We start from the raw sequence: 18661 nt of genomic DNA, 5'->3' as shown, positions 1-18661 counted from the left end.
ACAGCCTACATTGAAGCCTGTAACAGCGCCCTCTATTGGATGTATTAGGTAAGTATTAGGTAGAACAGGTAGATCTGTTAGGGTTAGATTAGAATCAATCAGTATTATTTTAATCCTCACAAGTGTGCTATTACTGCCTGCAGCAGTGGCAATTTGTCTAGGGGTTTTGTAACGTGTTCAGAAATGTTCCAGGAAAAAAAAATCTGAGAAAATGTCCTTGTTTAATCAAGCTAACAAGCAGGACAGGGCTTAAGACCAGTGATCAATCTCCCAGAGCCTGCGAGTTAAGATCTTGACCTTTCATCTAAGAGCTCTGACACTGATGTGTCAACACTTCTGCAGAGAGTTGAGCAAACCCTTAGAAGCGAGTTCACTGCTATAAAAAAACAAAACAAAAATAAAACTGGCCACTCAACCCGAACACACAACATGAAACCTGCAAACAGAGCTGTCACTACTGTAAAAGACGTGAAGACACTGGGAATTTCACCAGAACAACACTGCTATCTTGGTTTATTTTTTATTTTCTTATAATTATTATTCTGGTTAAAGGTGCATACAAAATGTCATATGGCTTCATTGCACTGGTGTTGCCAACAGGTGGCAGAGTTAGAACCACATTCGTATGAATCGGTTAAAGATTTAGCGAACTGTTGTCACATATCCATAATCGATCTAATTATGGATCATCGGCTAATAATTACCAGGATAACCATGATTGTCTTGAATCATGTGTTAACTACCATTAATCAAAACTTTCTATCTTGTTAGTAGTTAGTAGTTCTTCCTCTCTCACACTCTCCTTTTTCTCTGTCTGTTTTGTGCTTTGTTCCAACTGTATTCACAATGCTGTATATTTCTGTTATGTATTCCAACATCTTTACCTTTATTCTTCGTCAGTGCCAGTAAGTCCCATCTCTCCACCTCCACCCCCCCAGACAAATGTCCTAGTTAAAAATGAATCTCAAGAGCACTTTCAGACCATGGTACATAGCCACAGTACCAAATAAACTTGTAATAAGGATCAAATGTCATCGCTTTACTTACAGTACATACACCCAAATGTCATCGCTTTACTTACAGTACATACACCCAAATGTCATCGCTTTACTTACAGTACATACACCCAAATGTCATCGCTTTACTTACAGTACATACACCCAAGGTGGATTGAGAGAGAAACAGTTTGTAACTTTTGAGGTCCAGAAACAGTTTATCCTGCCAAGTAATTGTGAGGATGACTATCTTTCTTCTCGATTGTTTCCCTTCTAGTGACTCACAGCAGCAGCAGCTTCTTTATCCTTTCATACAATTCCTCTATTCCCTGATCCTTTGTGAGCATTTCAATTAATAATACAAGGTCACCTGCATTATTTCAGATGTTTTTCATTTGCATGTTGAGAAATGTACTTTGGCATTGTTTGAATTCACTTGAGATATTCTGTTATAGCTAAAATAAATATTACAGCAAACGGCTACAAAATCTAAGACATAGCAAATCTATGCTACTGTACCTCCTGACTGTGTTTTACCCTATTAGCTGTTATTGAGACATAAAGTCAATTGCCTCAGTTAGTACAAAGAACATTTGTCTAAATGGACATAACTTCTTTACAAGTTCCATCGAAGAAAACAACAGCAGCAACTTTGACAATAAATACTTTATTTTAACCACAAAAATATAGGGAATCCAATCTTGATATGCAAGCAGTTTTGTAGTTACACTGTTCTCACTGTAGGCACTGTGTAAAATCACAATTACAAAGTTATGCCTTTTCAAAGTTTTGACACAATCATCTCCTGCTGTGATTAGAAAAATAGCACACTGAGAAAATAGTTTGGCACAAACCTTACATACTGTAACACAGGATTTTACAGATACTGGAACACACAACAGAAAAATAGAAATTCATTTGTTGTTTTGCAAATACAGATAAACATTTTTCACCATTTTTTGCAGAACAGCTGGTCAATAACAGCATGCTAAAAATGGTATTGCCAGTTAACTATCTGCTTTGAGAAAAATACAAAGATGAAGATTTTAGAATAGCTGGCCAAGTACAGTGACTGTGTATTCATAATGTATCAAGAGCATTAACTGCTGAGTAGGCTGGGAGGTATGTTTTGTATATGTGCCTTGATAGACAACACCAGTAATGGAGAACAGTTATTGATGGTTTTCCAGAAGCCAGAATGCTACATGGAATCAAAACAGAATGCTTTTATGTTTTAAAAATAGTTGCATTCTTGCACTGTATCATGCCAGCTCAACTTAAAAAAACAAATACACAAATAAATAGTTTCTTATATTCAGATACCTACTATTCTCTCACATTTCCAACACGATGGACCTAGAAAAACTGACAGTCGTACTGGTAGAGGGACACACAGCCCCACTGGCTGCCCAGTATGTAGCCGCCTGTCACAGCCTGAGGGGCACACAGTGAGCACTCTGCACGGTGGGGGGGGGGGCACTGCTGGGGAGGGAGGGGAGTTATTCAGTATTTAGTGTTTCAATGTTTAATTCAGTGTCTTTGTGTTGTTCTATTTACTATTTGTATCTAAATGTGTTCATGTTTATTGTAAGTCGCCCTGGATAAGGGTGTCTGCTAAGAAATAAATAATAATAATAATAATAATAATAATAATAATAATAATAATAATAATAATAATAATAATAATAATGTTTATAAATGCTGTATTTTTATTATTATTATAATTATTATTGTTACTGTTATTATTATTATTATTATTGTACTTTGTAAATGCTTTGGCAATACTGCCGATGTTAGTCATGCCAATAAAGTCCCTTTGAATTGATTTGAATTGAATTTACCAAATAAAATCTTCTTGGCAAGCTTTTTTTTAATTATTTTTGTGCTTTGGTTATTTTTGGAATTGTATTAGACACTGCTCGAAACTGGGGCATATATAATCTGCTACTCTTCTGTGGTAAATCTGTTTGGTTCATCTTGAATTGAAGCAGAGAATGGCAGCTTAATAAAGGATTGGCTTCATGTCCTGTTTCATCTCTACTGTCCTGGCACAGAACCTGTGCATCCTCTTTCAAGAACTTTTCCTTCTCCCCCTCCTCCTCGGTCGACACCTGCCCCAGGTAGTAAATGTCTCTTTCGGGGCACGGTTCATCGAGAAGACTGTCGTCCTGATCATCAAAAGCTTCTGAAAAGCCCTCTGAAGAATTAAAGGAGCGCAGCATCCGCGGGTTGACCTGTGCTAAGTGTATGCAGGACTGATTTTCAACCTCCCACAGATTGTTGGGGAAGGACCCAGAAATATCCGAATTGTTAGCGGAGAAGTTCCCCTCGTCGGAGGAGCTGCTGATGCTTTTCTGCTGTTTGTACAGATCGCTGGGCAGGATGGTGGCATATTCTATTTTGGGCTCTCCTGAACTGTCTCGGTAGACCACCGGCTCCCTCTCCTCTTCTTCAGTGTGGCTGTGTTGCTCAGAAGGAGGGGAATCCTGCTGCGGTTCATGACATTGACTCAGTGAGACATCCAAGGCAACTCTGGTCTCCTTCTCCTCCACACTTTGTTTAATTTTCTCAACTATTACAGCTTCAGAAATTCTTTCTGATTCCAAGAGAAGCAGGCCAGATGTCAGCCTCTCGTGGTGCTTAAAGAGGTTTCCAATGGTTTCTGCCTAAAATTATGAAGTACACAATATTTCGTTACTCTCCTTTTGATCTTCAGTTTCACCCCTAAATACCTGAGCCCCATTCACCCTCAAAACCACCATTTAAATACCCTGGCTAAAGATGTACATAAAGCAGTAGCATGCCACAAATTTACTGCAGTGCATTTAACAGCAGCATTGTTCCTTATAAATTAGGCCCACTAAACAAAGTGTCAGCATTTCTATTTCTATTTTCCTAATATAAGCAACTGATCATTGTAATTATTACTGTTTGAACGTGCAATAAGTATGTCATCTAGCTCTTTAGGTGACTGTAAAAAACTTACTGTACTCCCAGGTTATGTTAGGAGATAGCTGTACAGGGTTTACCCCAGTCTAAAATAAACTCCTATTTTTTTGAAAGCAGTAAAAAAACACCTGTTCATTTTACAAACCTAAAACCAAACTTATATATATATTAGGTTCCCTCAAGCACCCTCAATGTGTTTTGTATCCCGTTTTGTAACATTAACATGATTTGTTTCTCCTTTCAAAAAATGTATTGAAGAACAGAGGAAACACTTTGAAAATAAGGCCCTTTCTGTCAGACTTCTCCTTTTCTGTCTAACACTTTTTTGGCATGCAGTAACTTGTGACAAAAGGTTATAAAACAGAATGCACTTGTACCTATTGGTTTTGGATGATAAGGGGGTGGTGTGTGTATATTTGCAAAATAGTTATACATAAAAATGATTATTAATAGATTGTGCAGATTTACACCTATATGTTCATGTGATACCAAATAATGCGTCAGTTTGAACATTTCTTGACACAATATGCTTTAGGATACTATTATGAAGTTAAAGACCTCCCTGTCGCACAGAATCCCAGCAGTCGGTATGGAATGAGGTCGCACAAAATCTTGGCTGCAATCTGAGGCAAGTAAAATGCCATGAGACTATTTCCTAAAGTCAAGAGATAAAGTGCATAGATGCACTCCAGTAGACTCAGCATTGCAGAGGCTTGCTGAATTCTTTAATACCAGTACCAGTTGTGCTCAATAGGGCATGGGATCTGTTATAATCCAAAGAGTGCAACTGTTCAAGTGTGAAGTGTGCAGGGCAGGGGAAGGCTGTGGGGTAGACTAAGAATCCCTGTAGTCTACCTGTGCTGCAGTGTGGATTATACTGTGATAACCAGTGCTGCAGTGTGGATTATACTGTGATACCAGTGCTGCAGTGTGGGTTATACTGTGATAACCAGTGCTGCAGTGTGGATTATACTGTGATAACCAGTGCTGCAGTGTGGATTATACTGTGATAACCAGTGCTGCAGTGTGGATTATACTGTGATACCAGTGCTGCAGTGTGGGTTATACTGTGATAACCAGTGCTGCAGTGTGGGTTATACTGTGATACCAGTGCTGCAGTGTGGGTTATACTGTGATACCAGTGCTGCAGTGTGGATTATACTGTGATAACCAGTGCTGCAGTGTGGATTATACTGTGATAACCAGTGCTGCAGTGTGGATTATACTGTGAAGTTTAACCTTAGGATAGCTAACACTCCATGTCTCATGGAACTTAAAGCTAGTTTGTGACTCTCTTTTCCACTATCTGTGGTCATTGAATTCATAGTTCCAACCAAGTCTCTTAATTACATAATTGAATTGCCTTGTTTTCAATTGAGCAATGAAGTTGAAACAGGGTATTGGAATGGATTGAACCTCAAGTGAAGATCTCTTCTCTGTTTTGATAACAACTGTACCACAATTGCACATTTTTAAAATGACACATTTTGTAATATTCTTTCTAATATACTGTTTAATAATTTTAACACAATAAGATTTATTTGTATTAAAACAGGTAAAAAGAAATGGGTATGTATATATATATATATATATATATATACAGTGCTTTGGACTTTTCCACATTTTGTAGTGTTACAACCTGGAATTAAAATGGATAAAATAGAATTTTGTCACTGATCGAAGTGGGGAAAAAAATCTACATATTTTTCAAAATTATTTACAAATAAAAAACTGAAAAGTCTTGATTGCATAAGTATTCACCCCCTTTGCTGTGACACCCCTAAATAAGCTCTGGTGCAACCAATTGCCTTCAGAAGTCACATAATTAGTTGAATGGAGTCCACCTGTGTGCAATTAAAGTGTCACATGATCTCAGATTAAATACACCTGTTTCTGGAAGGCCCCAGAGTTTGTTAGAGAGCATATCTAAACAAACAGTGTCATGAAGACCAAAGAGCTATCAAAACAAGTCTGGGATAAAGTTCTGGAGAAGCACCAATCAGGGTTGGGTTATAAAAAAATATCCCAAACTTTGAACATCCCCCCGGAGCACCGTTAAATCCATTATTAAAAAATGGAAAGAATATGGCACAACCGCGACCAAAACTCAGTGACCAGGTAACGATGGCATTAGTCAGAGAAGCAACCAAGAGGCCAATGGTAACTCTGAAGGAGCTGGAGAGATCCACAGCTGAGATGGGAGAAACCGTCCATGGGACAACTATAACCTGGACGCTCCACAAAGCTGGGCTTTATGGAAGAGTGGCGAGAAGAAAGCCATTGCTGAAAAAAACCCATATCAAATCCTGTTTGGATTTTGCCAAAAGACATGTAGGAGACACAGCAAACATGTGGAAAAAGGTTCTCTGGTCTGATGAGACCAAAATTGAACTTTTTGGCCTTAGCGCAAAACGCTACGTGTGGCGCAATGCCAACACTGCTCATCACCCTTAGAACACCATCCCCACGGTGAAGCATGGTGGTGGCAGCATCATGTTATGCGGATACTTTTCATCGGCAGGGACTGGAAAACTGGTCAGGATTGAGGGCAAGATGGATGGAGCCAAATACAGGGAAATTCTAGAGGAAAACCTGTTTCAGTCTGCAAGAGACCTGGGACTGGGGCGGAGGTTCACCTTCCAGCAGGACAATGACCCTAAACACACAGCCAAAGCTACACTGGAGTGGTTTAAAAACAAGAACCTGAATGTCTTAGAATGACCCAGTCAAAGCCCAGACCTCAATCCGATTGAGAATCTGTGGCAAGACTTGAAAATTGCTGTTCACCAACGGTCCCCATCCAACTTGACAGAGCTTGAGCAATTTTGCCAAAAGAATGGGCAAAAATTGCAGGATCCAGATGTGCAAAGCTGGTAGAGACTTACCCAAAAAGACTCACAGCTGTAATCGCTGCCAAAGGTGCTTCTGCCAAATATTGACTCAGGGGGTGAATACTTATGCAACCAACAAATGTCTTTTTTTTTGTTTAATTAACTTTTGTGTCACAATAAAAATATTTTGCACCTTCAAAGTGTTAAGTATGTTGTGTAAATCAAATGGTAAAAATCCCAATTAAATCCATTTTAATTCCAGGTTGTAACATTACAAAATGTGGGAAAAGTCCAAGGGGGGTGAATACTTATGCAAGGCACTGTATATATATATATATATATATATATATATATATATATATATATATATATATATATATATATATATACATATATGTAATATCACTGTTCTGCTGTTTTATGCTTTGCATGTTTACAGCTCAGTCAAAGATTTATAACATACCTTTTTAAAGTCTACTCCTTGAGCCCAGGAGCAATTATTAGGATTAGGCACATCTTTCCAAACCAGCTTCTTCATTCTGGCAAGGCAGTGATAACAATAACAGTAATAACAACGTCCTTTCATAAAGACAGATACAGTAATCCTCCATTCTTCTATAGAGATACACTTAGGGGCTTTGTCACATTTCTGTTTCTTTTAGAAAAAAAAACTATTAAAAAACAGAAATTAAAATAATAAAATCCTTTTGAAATCACCTGACACCAGTGGGATAGACCCTGAAGTATTTCTGCTTTTATATTGTACTGACAAACAAATGACAGCTTGTACCAAATGTGAATGTGCCCTAACACTCATTTGGAAGCTGAAATTGTCTATAAATTAAGGTATAAAAATAGCATTAGCCGTGTTGTAACTATAAACATGGGTAATAAAACCAATGCATGACGCTGTATCGTGGCATAATGGCCAGTTGACATTAAGATACCTTATTCAAATAGCTGATAGCAAGTACCTGCAAACGTGTTAATGTGACTTTGCAGGCTTTCTTATTGGAGCAAGGTGACCTGATGTCCTGATAATGGAGCAAAGAGCATCAAGCCTGTCTGTAGTAATGGACTTTGAGTTATGTAGTTCACAAAGCAACTCACTTTTCAGGTCCATGAACACCCAGTAATGGTCTTGCAGTTGGAGCCATTTGATCAGTGGGGTGCTACAATTTGAGATGTATAGTAAATTGGGATTTACAGAAAAGAAGACTTGGCTCTAAATTCTATCAAATATATTGAAAGACAAAATAGGTCATGTTGGGTTTTAAAGGGCCAATGTTGGGTTTTAAAGGGCTGTGTAATTGCACTGGTTTTCAATAGATTTTGACTGTCACCAGTTTTTAGACTCTGGTTGTAATGCATTTGACAGTGACACATTGTGGACTATGCAAGTTTCATTAGGAATACATAAAAAATGCAAATCCTTACACTCACCTATCTTGTTAGAGAATTGCAGCATAAGGTTTCACATAACGATTTTTCTATCTGCACATACAGTATAAAATATAACAAAACAACAATAGATATGAATGATAAATGCACATACTGGTGTTGGGAGATTGCAAGCGTCACAAGCAGAACAACTGATAGAAAAGCAATTATAAGAAGAAGTATGTAGGCTGCTCCTTCTCCTCTGCTTCTCCCATTGTCACCTGAAAGAACAACACAGACCTGCATCAGCAAGCAAAGAAACCTGGCCTCTGAATCCAAGAGTGATGGCAAGCGATGTGTGTCACTTGCCTTTATTGTTTATGTAAAACGTCTCTGGCCATCCCTCCCCTTCTGGGAATATTGGGTACAGAATAAACCTGTACGCATCATGTACAAAAAAGGCATCTGTAAGAAGAAAATGAAATGTCAAATATCGGGACAAGCTATATGCTAAACCAGTTTCATTTTAAATTAGTGGCCTGAAACCTAGAAACCTCCAACCTTGAAAACCTGCCTAAGTGTACTGTTAGGATTCGTACAGAGAGAGAGAGAGAGAGAGAGAGAGAGAGAGAGAGAGAGAGAGAGAGAGAGAGAGAGAGAGAGAGAGAGACCACCACAAGCAAAAAGCAATTTCCTAGACAACAAGTATAGCAAAAGCCCTCCCCCCCACACATCCATCAAGATATGGGAAAAATGTCATACCAAATTCAAGATACGAAAAAGTATGTACCAGTATATACTGTGGTTAAAGTGATCTTATGCAGTCATTTTCTTCACTCAGTGATGACACCTGGTGACCAAACATTGTAATTACAAGATCATTTCACGATCTCTCTTAAAGGAAAGTTGACTTAAACGTCTGCTAGTCAACTCACCAGCACACAGCAGTGTGTGTATTCAATATAATAATAATAATAATAATAATAATAATAATAATAATAATATGAATGACCATTGAATGAATTGCTTTTTCCTGAACAGCGCCTCATAGTGGACGGGAGCTCCCAGGGGTGGGGATGGGGGGGTGGGGGGCTTAGGTCTGCCAGGGTGTCCTCGGCTCACCGGGCACCAGCGACCCCTGTGGTCTGGCCCGGTGCCTGCGGGCTTGCCTGTAAGCTGCCCAGAGCTGCGTTGTCCTCCGACGCTGTAGCTCCGAGGTGGCTGCACGGTGAGTCAGTGTGAAAAGAAGTGGTCTGCTGACGGCACGTGCTTCGGAGGACAGCGTGTGTTCGTCTTTGCCCTCCTGAGTCAGCGTGGGGGTGGTAGCGGTGAGCTGAGCCTAAAACTAATTGGATATTCTAAATTGGAAGAAAATAATAAAAATAATAGGCGACTAAAAAATAAAATAAAAGCAAAATCACACAGCAAATGTATCTGTTTAAACTGATCTCATTACTTCTTTAAATTTTAGCAATGACCACAGAATAACCTCCGTTCAATAAACGGCTTACCACTAGAGGGAACCCCAGCCACACAATCAGAGGCAGCAACACAAAATAAAACATAAAAACACAATGCAGTGTTCCGGCCAAGTGAAGTTAGTAACACCAAACAAACACTACATTATTACTGTTAGACTAACACCATGAAGAATCAAGCAATGCGGAAAACTGAAACCTGTTTTCATTACCCTGGAATGAAAGTTAAAAGCATTCTCCCAAGACTCCTTGTACCCTGAGGCTTATTACAGTGAGCTACATTCCGATCAATTGAATACAATATCAGAAACGTGCAAAGTGCAGGATCTGATGTCTTGAGTAGTAATTCTTGGCCGGAACACTCCCTAAAGCCTAGTACACTGTACAATTATTTGAACAAATTCTTGAAACATTTACATGCATTGGAAGGACGTTTCATCACAGTGCTTTGAAAGTAAACATACCAGATAAGTAATATTTGGTGGTCTGGTTTGAAGGAGCTCGCACCCATTTAAAGCTGTCCTCCTCCTCCTCCTCCTCTCCCCCCTCTTTCTTTTGACGTTCCCATTCAATAATGAAAGACTCAGGAAGAGGGCTGTCTGGTAGGAGTTTCCATGAAAGTGCCACACAACTGCTGTTTACAATGGATGCATGGAAAGACTGAACACACTGTACTATGAAAGAAAGGGACATGAGGTACCATTCACTATGGTAACTGGTATGGATAATACACTCATGAATAGCTCTTAATTATAACTATATATAGACTAATTAGATTGTCCATTAGGCTAAATGATGCCAAGCATTTGCACAAGGGCTAATATTGTTTTGCTTTTCCACAACTGTAATGAAAATTCAAAGTAATGGTAGATCAAAATAGAAGTACTGATAGGCAGCATTCACAGGATCTGATTAGAGTGCAGGCAAAGCATGTAACAAACAAAGGACTCGAAATATCTCAATCCACAAGATCATTCACATGGTGTACCGTACCCTAATTTGGCCATCAATTGCCTTGGTTAACCATTGCCAGAACAAGCTTGGAAAACGACACCCCAGCCAAACCAATCAGGGTTATCAATGGTTTGGCAAATGCCTGGGACAACCTGGGTCAACACCAAATCCGGCAACTCACATAATAGTTTGTCACTTAAGACTTCCCTTTGCAAACTTGGTGCAGGAGTAAAAGCTTAGTCAATATGGGCTACATGCTGGCATTCTGTACTGTAAGTGTACCAAAGTCAAATCTTTCTTTCTTACTTTTTCTCACATGCCTTGATACATTTAAAATGTAGTTTTCCGTTGAAGATCCCAAGGAGTTGAAGGCTATGACTGACACACTGTGAAAGTCTTCTGTCCAGGGAAAGCTATAGGCAGTGGCGCTGCTCAGGTCATCAGACCACGTGGAGCCACTGGAGGTTTGATGCTGGACTCTGAAGCCCTTCACAGTACAGAAGACTTCTTTTATATTCAGAGGCTTAAAATGGTGGTGAAAAATACACATATTCAATATAGGAAAGCAGAAGTCTAAGACAGAAACACAGCATTCAAAATGTCTGAACTCATTACTGTCCTACATTAAACATGACTGGACACACAGTGCAGGCTGATCACCTCTGCTGCTCTATGAATTATGATACTGTTTCTTCATTTAAATGAAAATGCTAACGCAATTCAAAAGTGAGCACTGGACAATATTACACAGTACAGGCTATAAATGTCATTCCGTTTTATAAGAAGAATTCTAAAGGTTTTACATTGGGTGCGTTAAGTAACCGAGTGGCTCAGAGCAAGAGTTTTTCCACTCACTTGGATCACTGCTGAAACCTGCTCTGTAGCGCTCTGAGCTGCTCAGGGGGAGCGGAACTGAGCATGCTGTTAAGTGGGTTCTTTCACTGAGCTGCTCTGAGCGGCTCACTTACTTCAATATCTCTTAACTTTAGAAAGTGCCTTTCATGTCCTGCATCCCAGAGCACTTACATGTTATCCTGACCATTATCAGAAAGATTCCTACCTTCAATAACAAAGTAACATTCGCTTGCTTGGTCACAGTGTCCTCGTGGATTACTCTCCAGAAATCTGGACCCCTTGCTGGAGCTGCAGCAGATTAGATTAAATCAGTTGACTCACTTATTGAAATCAGGTCATTAATGATATTTATGCAATGGTATCTAAAGGCGCAAGTGAAGTCCAGTTCTCAATCTGGATTGGGCACATTATTTCCAATATGGCATGCTAACTTTTGTTACTTACCCCTAATATCATTAACCCTGGTGTTCACTGGGCTGCTCCATGTGCTCCAGTGTCCAGTCCCATTGTGTCTCTTACAGCGGACCTGAACCACATATACAACACAGGGATCCGCCACTTCTATCAAAGCCTGTTCATTATATACATTGCCAAGGGTCTGGAAACAAACAAAAAAAAAGGCAAATGAAATGCAACTGAAAACTAAGCTAAACTGTTTTATAACAATGTCATGTTTTCAATTTACAATGGTCTTCGTAGCATTTTTTTTTGTTCTATAGCAATGTTATTTTAAAAATGTTTTGGTGTTGTCAATTAATTTAAATCAGAATGGGGCGTATTTACTAATCTTCCACAACAATGCACCATTTTTTGTATCACCATGTTATGAGATTATTATAAAAGTTGCACGAATGAGCTATTCATTATTATTTTTGATTTTTAATTTCTAATTAAAAGAATCCCCTCTTCAGCAGTCTTTCACCAGTAGGTGTAGCAATGCTTTCTGTCACTGAGCATGCCCGTGAAACTCATCTTGTACTGTTAACTGACAGGGTTAACATTACATCACATGTTAACTGACAGAGTTAACATTACATCACATGTTACATGACAGCGTTAACATTACATCACATGTTAACTGACAGGGTTAACATTACATCACATGTTAACTGACAGGGTTAACATTACATCACATGTTAACTGACATCACAACCTGTGCATGTCAGAAAAAGCTTTTTATTCTTGAGGCACACCTTCCATTTCCTGTCCTGCTCCTCTCCAGAGTAGCGAACCTCAAACTGAAGATCATAGACAGGCAGCTCTCTTCTCTCCCAGCTCATATTCAAGAATCCTTCAGTCTGAGTGATCTCTGCTTTTACACTGAAAGGAGGATCTGGCTTTACTAACAAAAACAGCAAAAAGAATACAAGCTTATTATTAAAGTCTCTGGCAAGTGAAACATCTTTGCTTCCTTCTTCTGTTCCTGTAGATAAATGCTTATACAGCTATGGCCAAACGTTTTTTTGCATCACCTAGAATTTTAGGATTGAGACATTGTTAAGTATATGGAAAACTACAAAGCAGTATGTAATTCATTGTTAACGTAACATTATTCAGCAGGTTTCATTCCGGTTTGTTTTATTTAATTCTATAGGGTGATGCAAAACTTTTGGCCACATTACAAAGTCAATTTCCAAGGGGCATAACACATCCTGTATGCTCCCGTCACATTTCACTCATTTGATGAAACATACTCACCCACATCCATTGGAGTGACGTACGCTGGGTGAGATCTCACTGTTACCAGCTTGTATTGCATCTCAATCCACATTATGTGGCAAAAATACAGGTAAAGGGGTTGAAATGTGCACTCGTCATGAACTCCTAGCTGGCACTCCTTTGCATCAGCGCCATGCAGGTCATCTTGTAGGGCATCACAAGAGATGTCATTCCTAATGCTTAAAAGAGATGGAAAGAATCATAGAACAGTGCAATGTGAAGTCTCTCAGTTATGGAACATTACAACTTTCCTTCTGTATTGAAGTGAATAATAATATACATTTTAAATGATTCATGATTTTGTTGTATGGCAGCATCTGTAGTTGCAAGTAATTTTGCAATATTAATTCACAATGTCATTATTATTATTATTATTATTATTATTATTATTATTATTATTATTATTATTATTATTATTATTTCTACATAATGGAAAACGTTCTCTTTTGATCACTTATCCAGATTGTGCCGCTCACCTCAGCCCTTTCCTCTCTTTACTCACCGATACATGAACCGGACACTGCTTCCCTGGGGCAGCTGTACTCCATTAGGATTCCATTTGCAAGTCATGTTGGTTTGGTATCCATTGGTTTCGCAAGAGATCAGAAAGTTGACATCTAATAAACAAACAACGTTTCGGTTCAAGACACTGACTAATTAATATAAAACAATGCTAGATACATTTTACAGGTGCTACATGTACACTGAGATAACACAGTTGTTACAGTATTTATTAAATGCACTTAATAATAGAATCTCAAGTAGCAATTTACTGCGCCTTAGATGATGGCACCCAACAGGTAGTACATTGCAGGTGCGAAGATCCCCAATAGCTCATAACTTGTAGATGTAAAGATACAATGAACATTTAATGTTGTCTCTGTCTTTAAAACAATGAGTGAAAAAGTGCAAATGTCTCGGTCAATTCAAGACCAACCTCACATAATTGCAAGTAAGAAAGCATTGCCTTACTGTACTTCAAGCTTACCTACAACATAAATTTGAGCATAGCGGAAGTTGCAATCCGATGTTTCGCCTGTTTGCCGGCAACACTGTAACAGGTGATAACCTCTGGGTTTTGAAGGACTCACATTAGGCAGGGTGACCCTGCTCACATGGTCATTCATGACAGAATACAGCTTTTCAGGAACTTTTTCGGACGCATTCAGCCACCACACCACCTTTTTTACACTCGGGCTCCGGTTATTAAATACGCAGTATACAGTTACATTCGAACCAGCTGTAGTCAGCACTGTTGCAGGAATATATGTCACTTCTATGAAAAAAAAAAAAAAACAATTGTAAGAAATGTGAAGTATACAGCACTGTACACCAGCACCCTTTGTGGACTTCAGTATCCATGTTCCACTGTTTAGACCACTCATCTCTGCTCTACTCTTTAAACTACAATCACGTATGCCTAAAAACTGGGGTTTTTGTCCATTTTTGTTTAAAATTATACATATCAGATGTTCAAAACCAGATCATTTATTATATACCACATTCTCAGCAGAATAAATGCACACAGTATGCTCTGTGATGTTTATTTCCTTACTCACCCTGCACCGTTATATAAAGGGGTTCGCTCCAGTTACTCCAGAGACCAGGTCTCCTGTCCCGCTTGCAGCGAGCCTGAGCGGTATAATCCAAGCCAGCTTTCAAATCACCAGGAGTCACGTACGCTTCCAAGACACCTTCTACATTCTGTGTCAAAAAACAAAAAAACAAACGCATTTTTCTAAGCGATACCTGGGTGTACAAACTAAACGTAAAATATACCCATTCAGAGGTCTATTTTGACTGTCTAAAAACAGTGGTGGGTCTAAATAACTCTGCCCTAAAATTTCTGTGGCAGATTGTATTGTTGTTGGATATATTAGTGTAATCAGGTGGGTCTATAAATCTACCCCAGGGGAAAACACCCAGCCTCTTGGGCTTTTGTTCAAAGAGATCCACTCGTGTATAATCATACCGTCCAGGTTTTCTCAGTAGCATTTACAGAATAGCGAACTTCATATTGCAGATCATAAGGTGCTGGCTCTGGGCTTCTCCAGCTGATCCTCGACACCCCCTCTGGAGTCATCTCGTACTGCAGGCTACGTGGTGGGTGAGGCTTCACTGTGGAACGAAAATCACTCACTGGTCTTAAAAAAAATCAGATGTCAACAACTACCTCATACTGCAGGCTACGTGGTGGGTGAGGCTTCACTGTGGAATGAAAATGGCCTTAAAAAAAATCAGATTTCAACAACTGGTTGATACATATCTAAAAAAAAAATAAAGCAAATACAAAAAATAATAATAAGCAATAAAAAAAACAACAACTTAGCATAACTATACTTGGGTGTCAATACATAATACATAATAATGTGCTCAAAATCACTTTACCTTGAAGATGGTCTCCCTTACAGTATGTGTGGTAATGGCTGAAGCTTAGGGGATGATTCAACCAAACAGCACCCGTGGTACTAGCTGTCGTATGGCAGCAGTCAGTCTATACACGTGTTTTAAATAAAAGGGTTCTACAATTTTAACAATTTTTTTCAATTCTTTACAAATGACAATGTTCAATTACACTGCATCTGTACGGGGTCAGGATCTCTCATTTTCTTGCTGCACAGAGTATGTTAAAAAGCCTAGCTGTGCTCTACTGTGTAATTTTCTGTAAACCAAAAAGTCTCTTCAAAAGATCTGTAATATTACAAACATTAAGTGTCTCCATATTTTGTTTTATTTTTATTAAAAAGCTCCTATTTAAGGGATACATTATATTATCCTATTTTGTATGTTCTGTATCATTATCTATGTTTGTTTCTGCTTAGGTGGTTATATACTACTGGTATTCCACTTCCGAAATCGGAATTTCTAAACGGAAGGGATTTAAAAAAAAGACCAGTAGGGGAAAAATGCCAGCAGGTGCCTTTATTACCAGGTGCCTTTAATACCCTGGCAATCCTAATGCTGAATTCCAAGCTGTACCTATTGTTTTAGCCTACAGCCAACAAATTCAACATTTAGCCAGGAGCATACTGTACAGTCAGCTGAATCAAAAAGACACATAACTTACAAGTATCGCTTCAACAGCTGAAGCTGGTATTTGCATGTTGTAAGTGGCTCTAAACAAACTGAAATGACTGTGCTTTATCTAGTCAAGCTGGTGACAAGATTACATTACTGAAGTGATGCTTCCTGTTTCTTAACACTGCGTCCTGTTGCTATAGTTTCCGGCCTTCAGTAAACATCCTTTCTGGTGAGAAGTTAATCATAATGTATTTAAAGTGGGCAAGTAGATGGGCAGAAGTAATAAATGTCAACGGAAATACGGCTTTGTAAAATAAGTGTCTGAAGGTGGTCTTTTTTTTAACCCAGTTTGTCAGTAGCTGACAACATATGCAAGCAATAATTTGAGGTTTAGACTTACCTACAAGTACATACTGTTGTAGCAATCCCACTCTGTTCATACAGGGAGTGCTGTGACGTATGTTAACCAAAACTGTGGTACTGTTATCGCAGGAAAACAGGATTTTCAATCCCAAAGATAAAGTATATGGCAGAGAGACTCCACTTGTCTTGAATATTCTTCTGGATGAAACCCAAAGACTTAAACAACCTAAACTACACAAGTAAGAACACAAACCACAGCGCTCTGCTGGTCTGTCTGCTATTGCCCAGTTTATCTACCTGTTGTTTCTTTAAATAAATCCTGACCTCACAGTAAGTGATTTCAGTCTGTTTCCAATTACCTTGCCCAGATATTGTCAGCATAGTATTTCCAGCAGGTGTGATAAAGAATCAAAATCTCATCTTTTTTTATCTCCTCCCCGCCAGCCTATAATTTTCTTTTTGCTGAACAGGATATATAGTGTGATATATATCTGACACTTTACATAACATGGCTTTGTACATCTGGTTGCATAGTAAATACACTGCACTTAAACAACTAACAATGCACTTCATTCCAAAAAAACATTCATATGTAATTACCAGTATAATAGCTAAAACAGGGCAGTTTTAATTATCCAGCAACATGGTAAATATTAAAGCTGTTTTAAAAAATCACACACATTTGGCTTGTGATAGTGTTACATGGACGAGGACAATCACTGCAGAGAAATGTGGCCTGTCATCATGCTCCTGTAAAGTGTATGTTCATACACAATAACTTCAGATTGGTAACAATCTTATTGGAAGATAAGGATGAAAACAACAGTATTTGGAAGACAGGGAAAACAATGTGAAAGATATATGTTTAACCAGAGAATTACACAATTAAAAGTGGGTTGATATGTTTTCCACCCCACTCATTCTCTTACCTGTTCGGCTCAAAACAAGTATGTCACTCTAGATCAGGGGTGGCCCAGTTGGCCATTATCCTAGTCCACTGTAAATTGTTTTAATTGAACCAAATAACCCCCCATACAGACTCTAAAGTAGTTATTTATTTTGTTTGATCTCTTACCTGTTATGGAAGCCCCCTCTAGAACTGTGACTCAACACCTCTCTGCTCCAGGTGACTGTTTGATTATAGTATTTTGTGCACTCCAAAAAATAACACCCAAACCGAACAACCCACTCGTGAGTTCCAGGTTTGGGGTTCAGAGTGTCAGACTCACCAAGGTCTCCTGGAGTGGCGCGCATGGCTGGAGCCTCTACACGGCTCTGGTGATGTGTGACTGATAGGAGCAGGGTGTAGGTGTAATTCATGTTGATTCCAGGTATGACACACTGCAGGGCTTCCTCCCCAGAACAGCTGCTTTCATCAGCACGAATAACAGCTTCTCTGTGTCCCCTAGACAAACCCTCCGAAGATGAGTCTGAGCTAAAAAAACATAAATAAATAAATAAATAAATAAATAAAGTCTATCTCATTAAAGCTTTTTTTTATGTATTCCTGAATTTTGCCTGTATACATTTATTTAATAATAAATAACCAGTTTAAGACAGATACATTAATGAGGTTTATTCCAATGATTGAGCCCAATGCGCCTGTATTGGGAATACATATTTGTTACATGATCTTTAAATAATTTGAAAAACAGTTTTGAAGTTTACAAAACTCTTAACACTGTTTTCTGGATACAATTTATAGTAAAAAAAATAAATGACAAATCATTAGGTTGCTATTTTATGGTGAATGCATTCTTGAAAATGCATTAAACAGAATAATGTACTGTATACTGCAAAGCAGAAGGGTTAAAATAGAAAGCAACGATTTGGCTCTAATTAGTTGTTTTATTCACAGGTAATTCAAAGCCTTTTCCAGTACCGGTATACAGTATTTCTAATGTTTGCTGTACAGAAAATCTCCCAACGCATTATCTTCTAGTTGAATGAAGAATGGGCATTCTTCAAAGGCACTGTACAAATCAGTCAGTTGCAAAAGGTGTAATGTTTCATAACATTTGTAATGTTTTAAGGTGTATAAATAACTCAAAGGGTCTGTTTTAATGGATAAACAGCCGCTCACTTTAATACCACCATCATTTCATTACAATAATTA

At 38.5% G+C, this 18661-nt stretch overlaps 1 protein-coding gene across 2 annotated transcripts in view; it reads right to left on the bottom strand.

Moving 5' to 3' along the window:
• Window positions 1-1557: 1557 nt before the first annotated feature.
• Window positions 1558-18661, bottom strand: part of LOC117404132 (leptin receptor-like) — a 36537-nt gene continuing 19433 nt past the window's right edge. For both annotated transcript variants that reach the window (XM_034006887.3, XM_059031520.1), the window contains exons 6-20: window positions 17775-17980; window positions 15134-15279; window positions 14721-14865; window positions 14150-14437; window positions 13664-13778; window positions 13141-13340; window positions 12636-12784; window positions 11887-12040; window positions 11648-11730; window positions 10894-11110; window positions 10098-10307; window positions 8525-8620; window positions 8331-8436; window positions 7239-7314; window positions 1558-3661 (exon numbers count right to left, since the gene is read on the bottom strand). In XM_034006887.3, the coding sequence (XP_033862778.3) occupies window positions 2870-3661; window positions 7239-7314; window positions 8331-8436; window positions 8525-8620; window positions 10098-10307; window positions 10894-11110; window positions 11648-11730; window positions 11887-12040; window positions 12636-12784; window positions 13141-13340; window positions 13664-13778; window positions 14150-14437; window positions 14721-14865; window positions 15134-15279; window positions 17775-17980 (2983 nt within the window). In that variant the 3' untranslated portion in view covers window positions 1558-2869. The remainder of the gene's footprint in view (window positions 3662-7238; window positions 7315-8330; window positions 8437-8524; window positions 8621-10097; window positions 10308-10893; window positions 11111-11647; window positions 11731-11886; window positions 12041-12635; window positions 12785-13140; window positions 13341-13663; window positions 13779-14149; window positions 14438-14720; window positions 14866-15133; window positions 15280-17774; window positions 17981-18661) is intronic.

This window comes from Acipenser ruthenus, chromosome 10 (genome assembly GCF_902713425.1).
Source record: "Acipenser ruthenus chromosome 10, fAciRut3.2 maternal haplotype, whole genome shotgun sequence".
In the NCBI taxonomy this organism is placed as follows: Eukaryota; Metazoa; Chordata; class Actinopteri; order Acipenseriformes; family Acipenseridae; genus Acipenser; species Acipenser ruthenus.
Note: the sequence above shows the minus strand (reverse complement) of the source record. Positions and strands in the feature narration are given on the sequence as shown.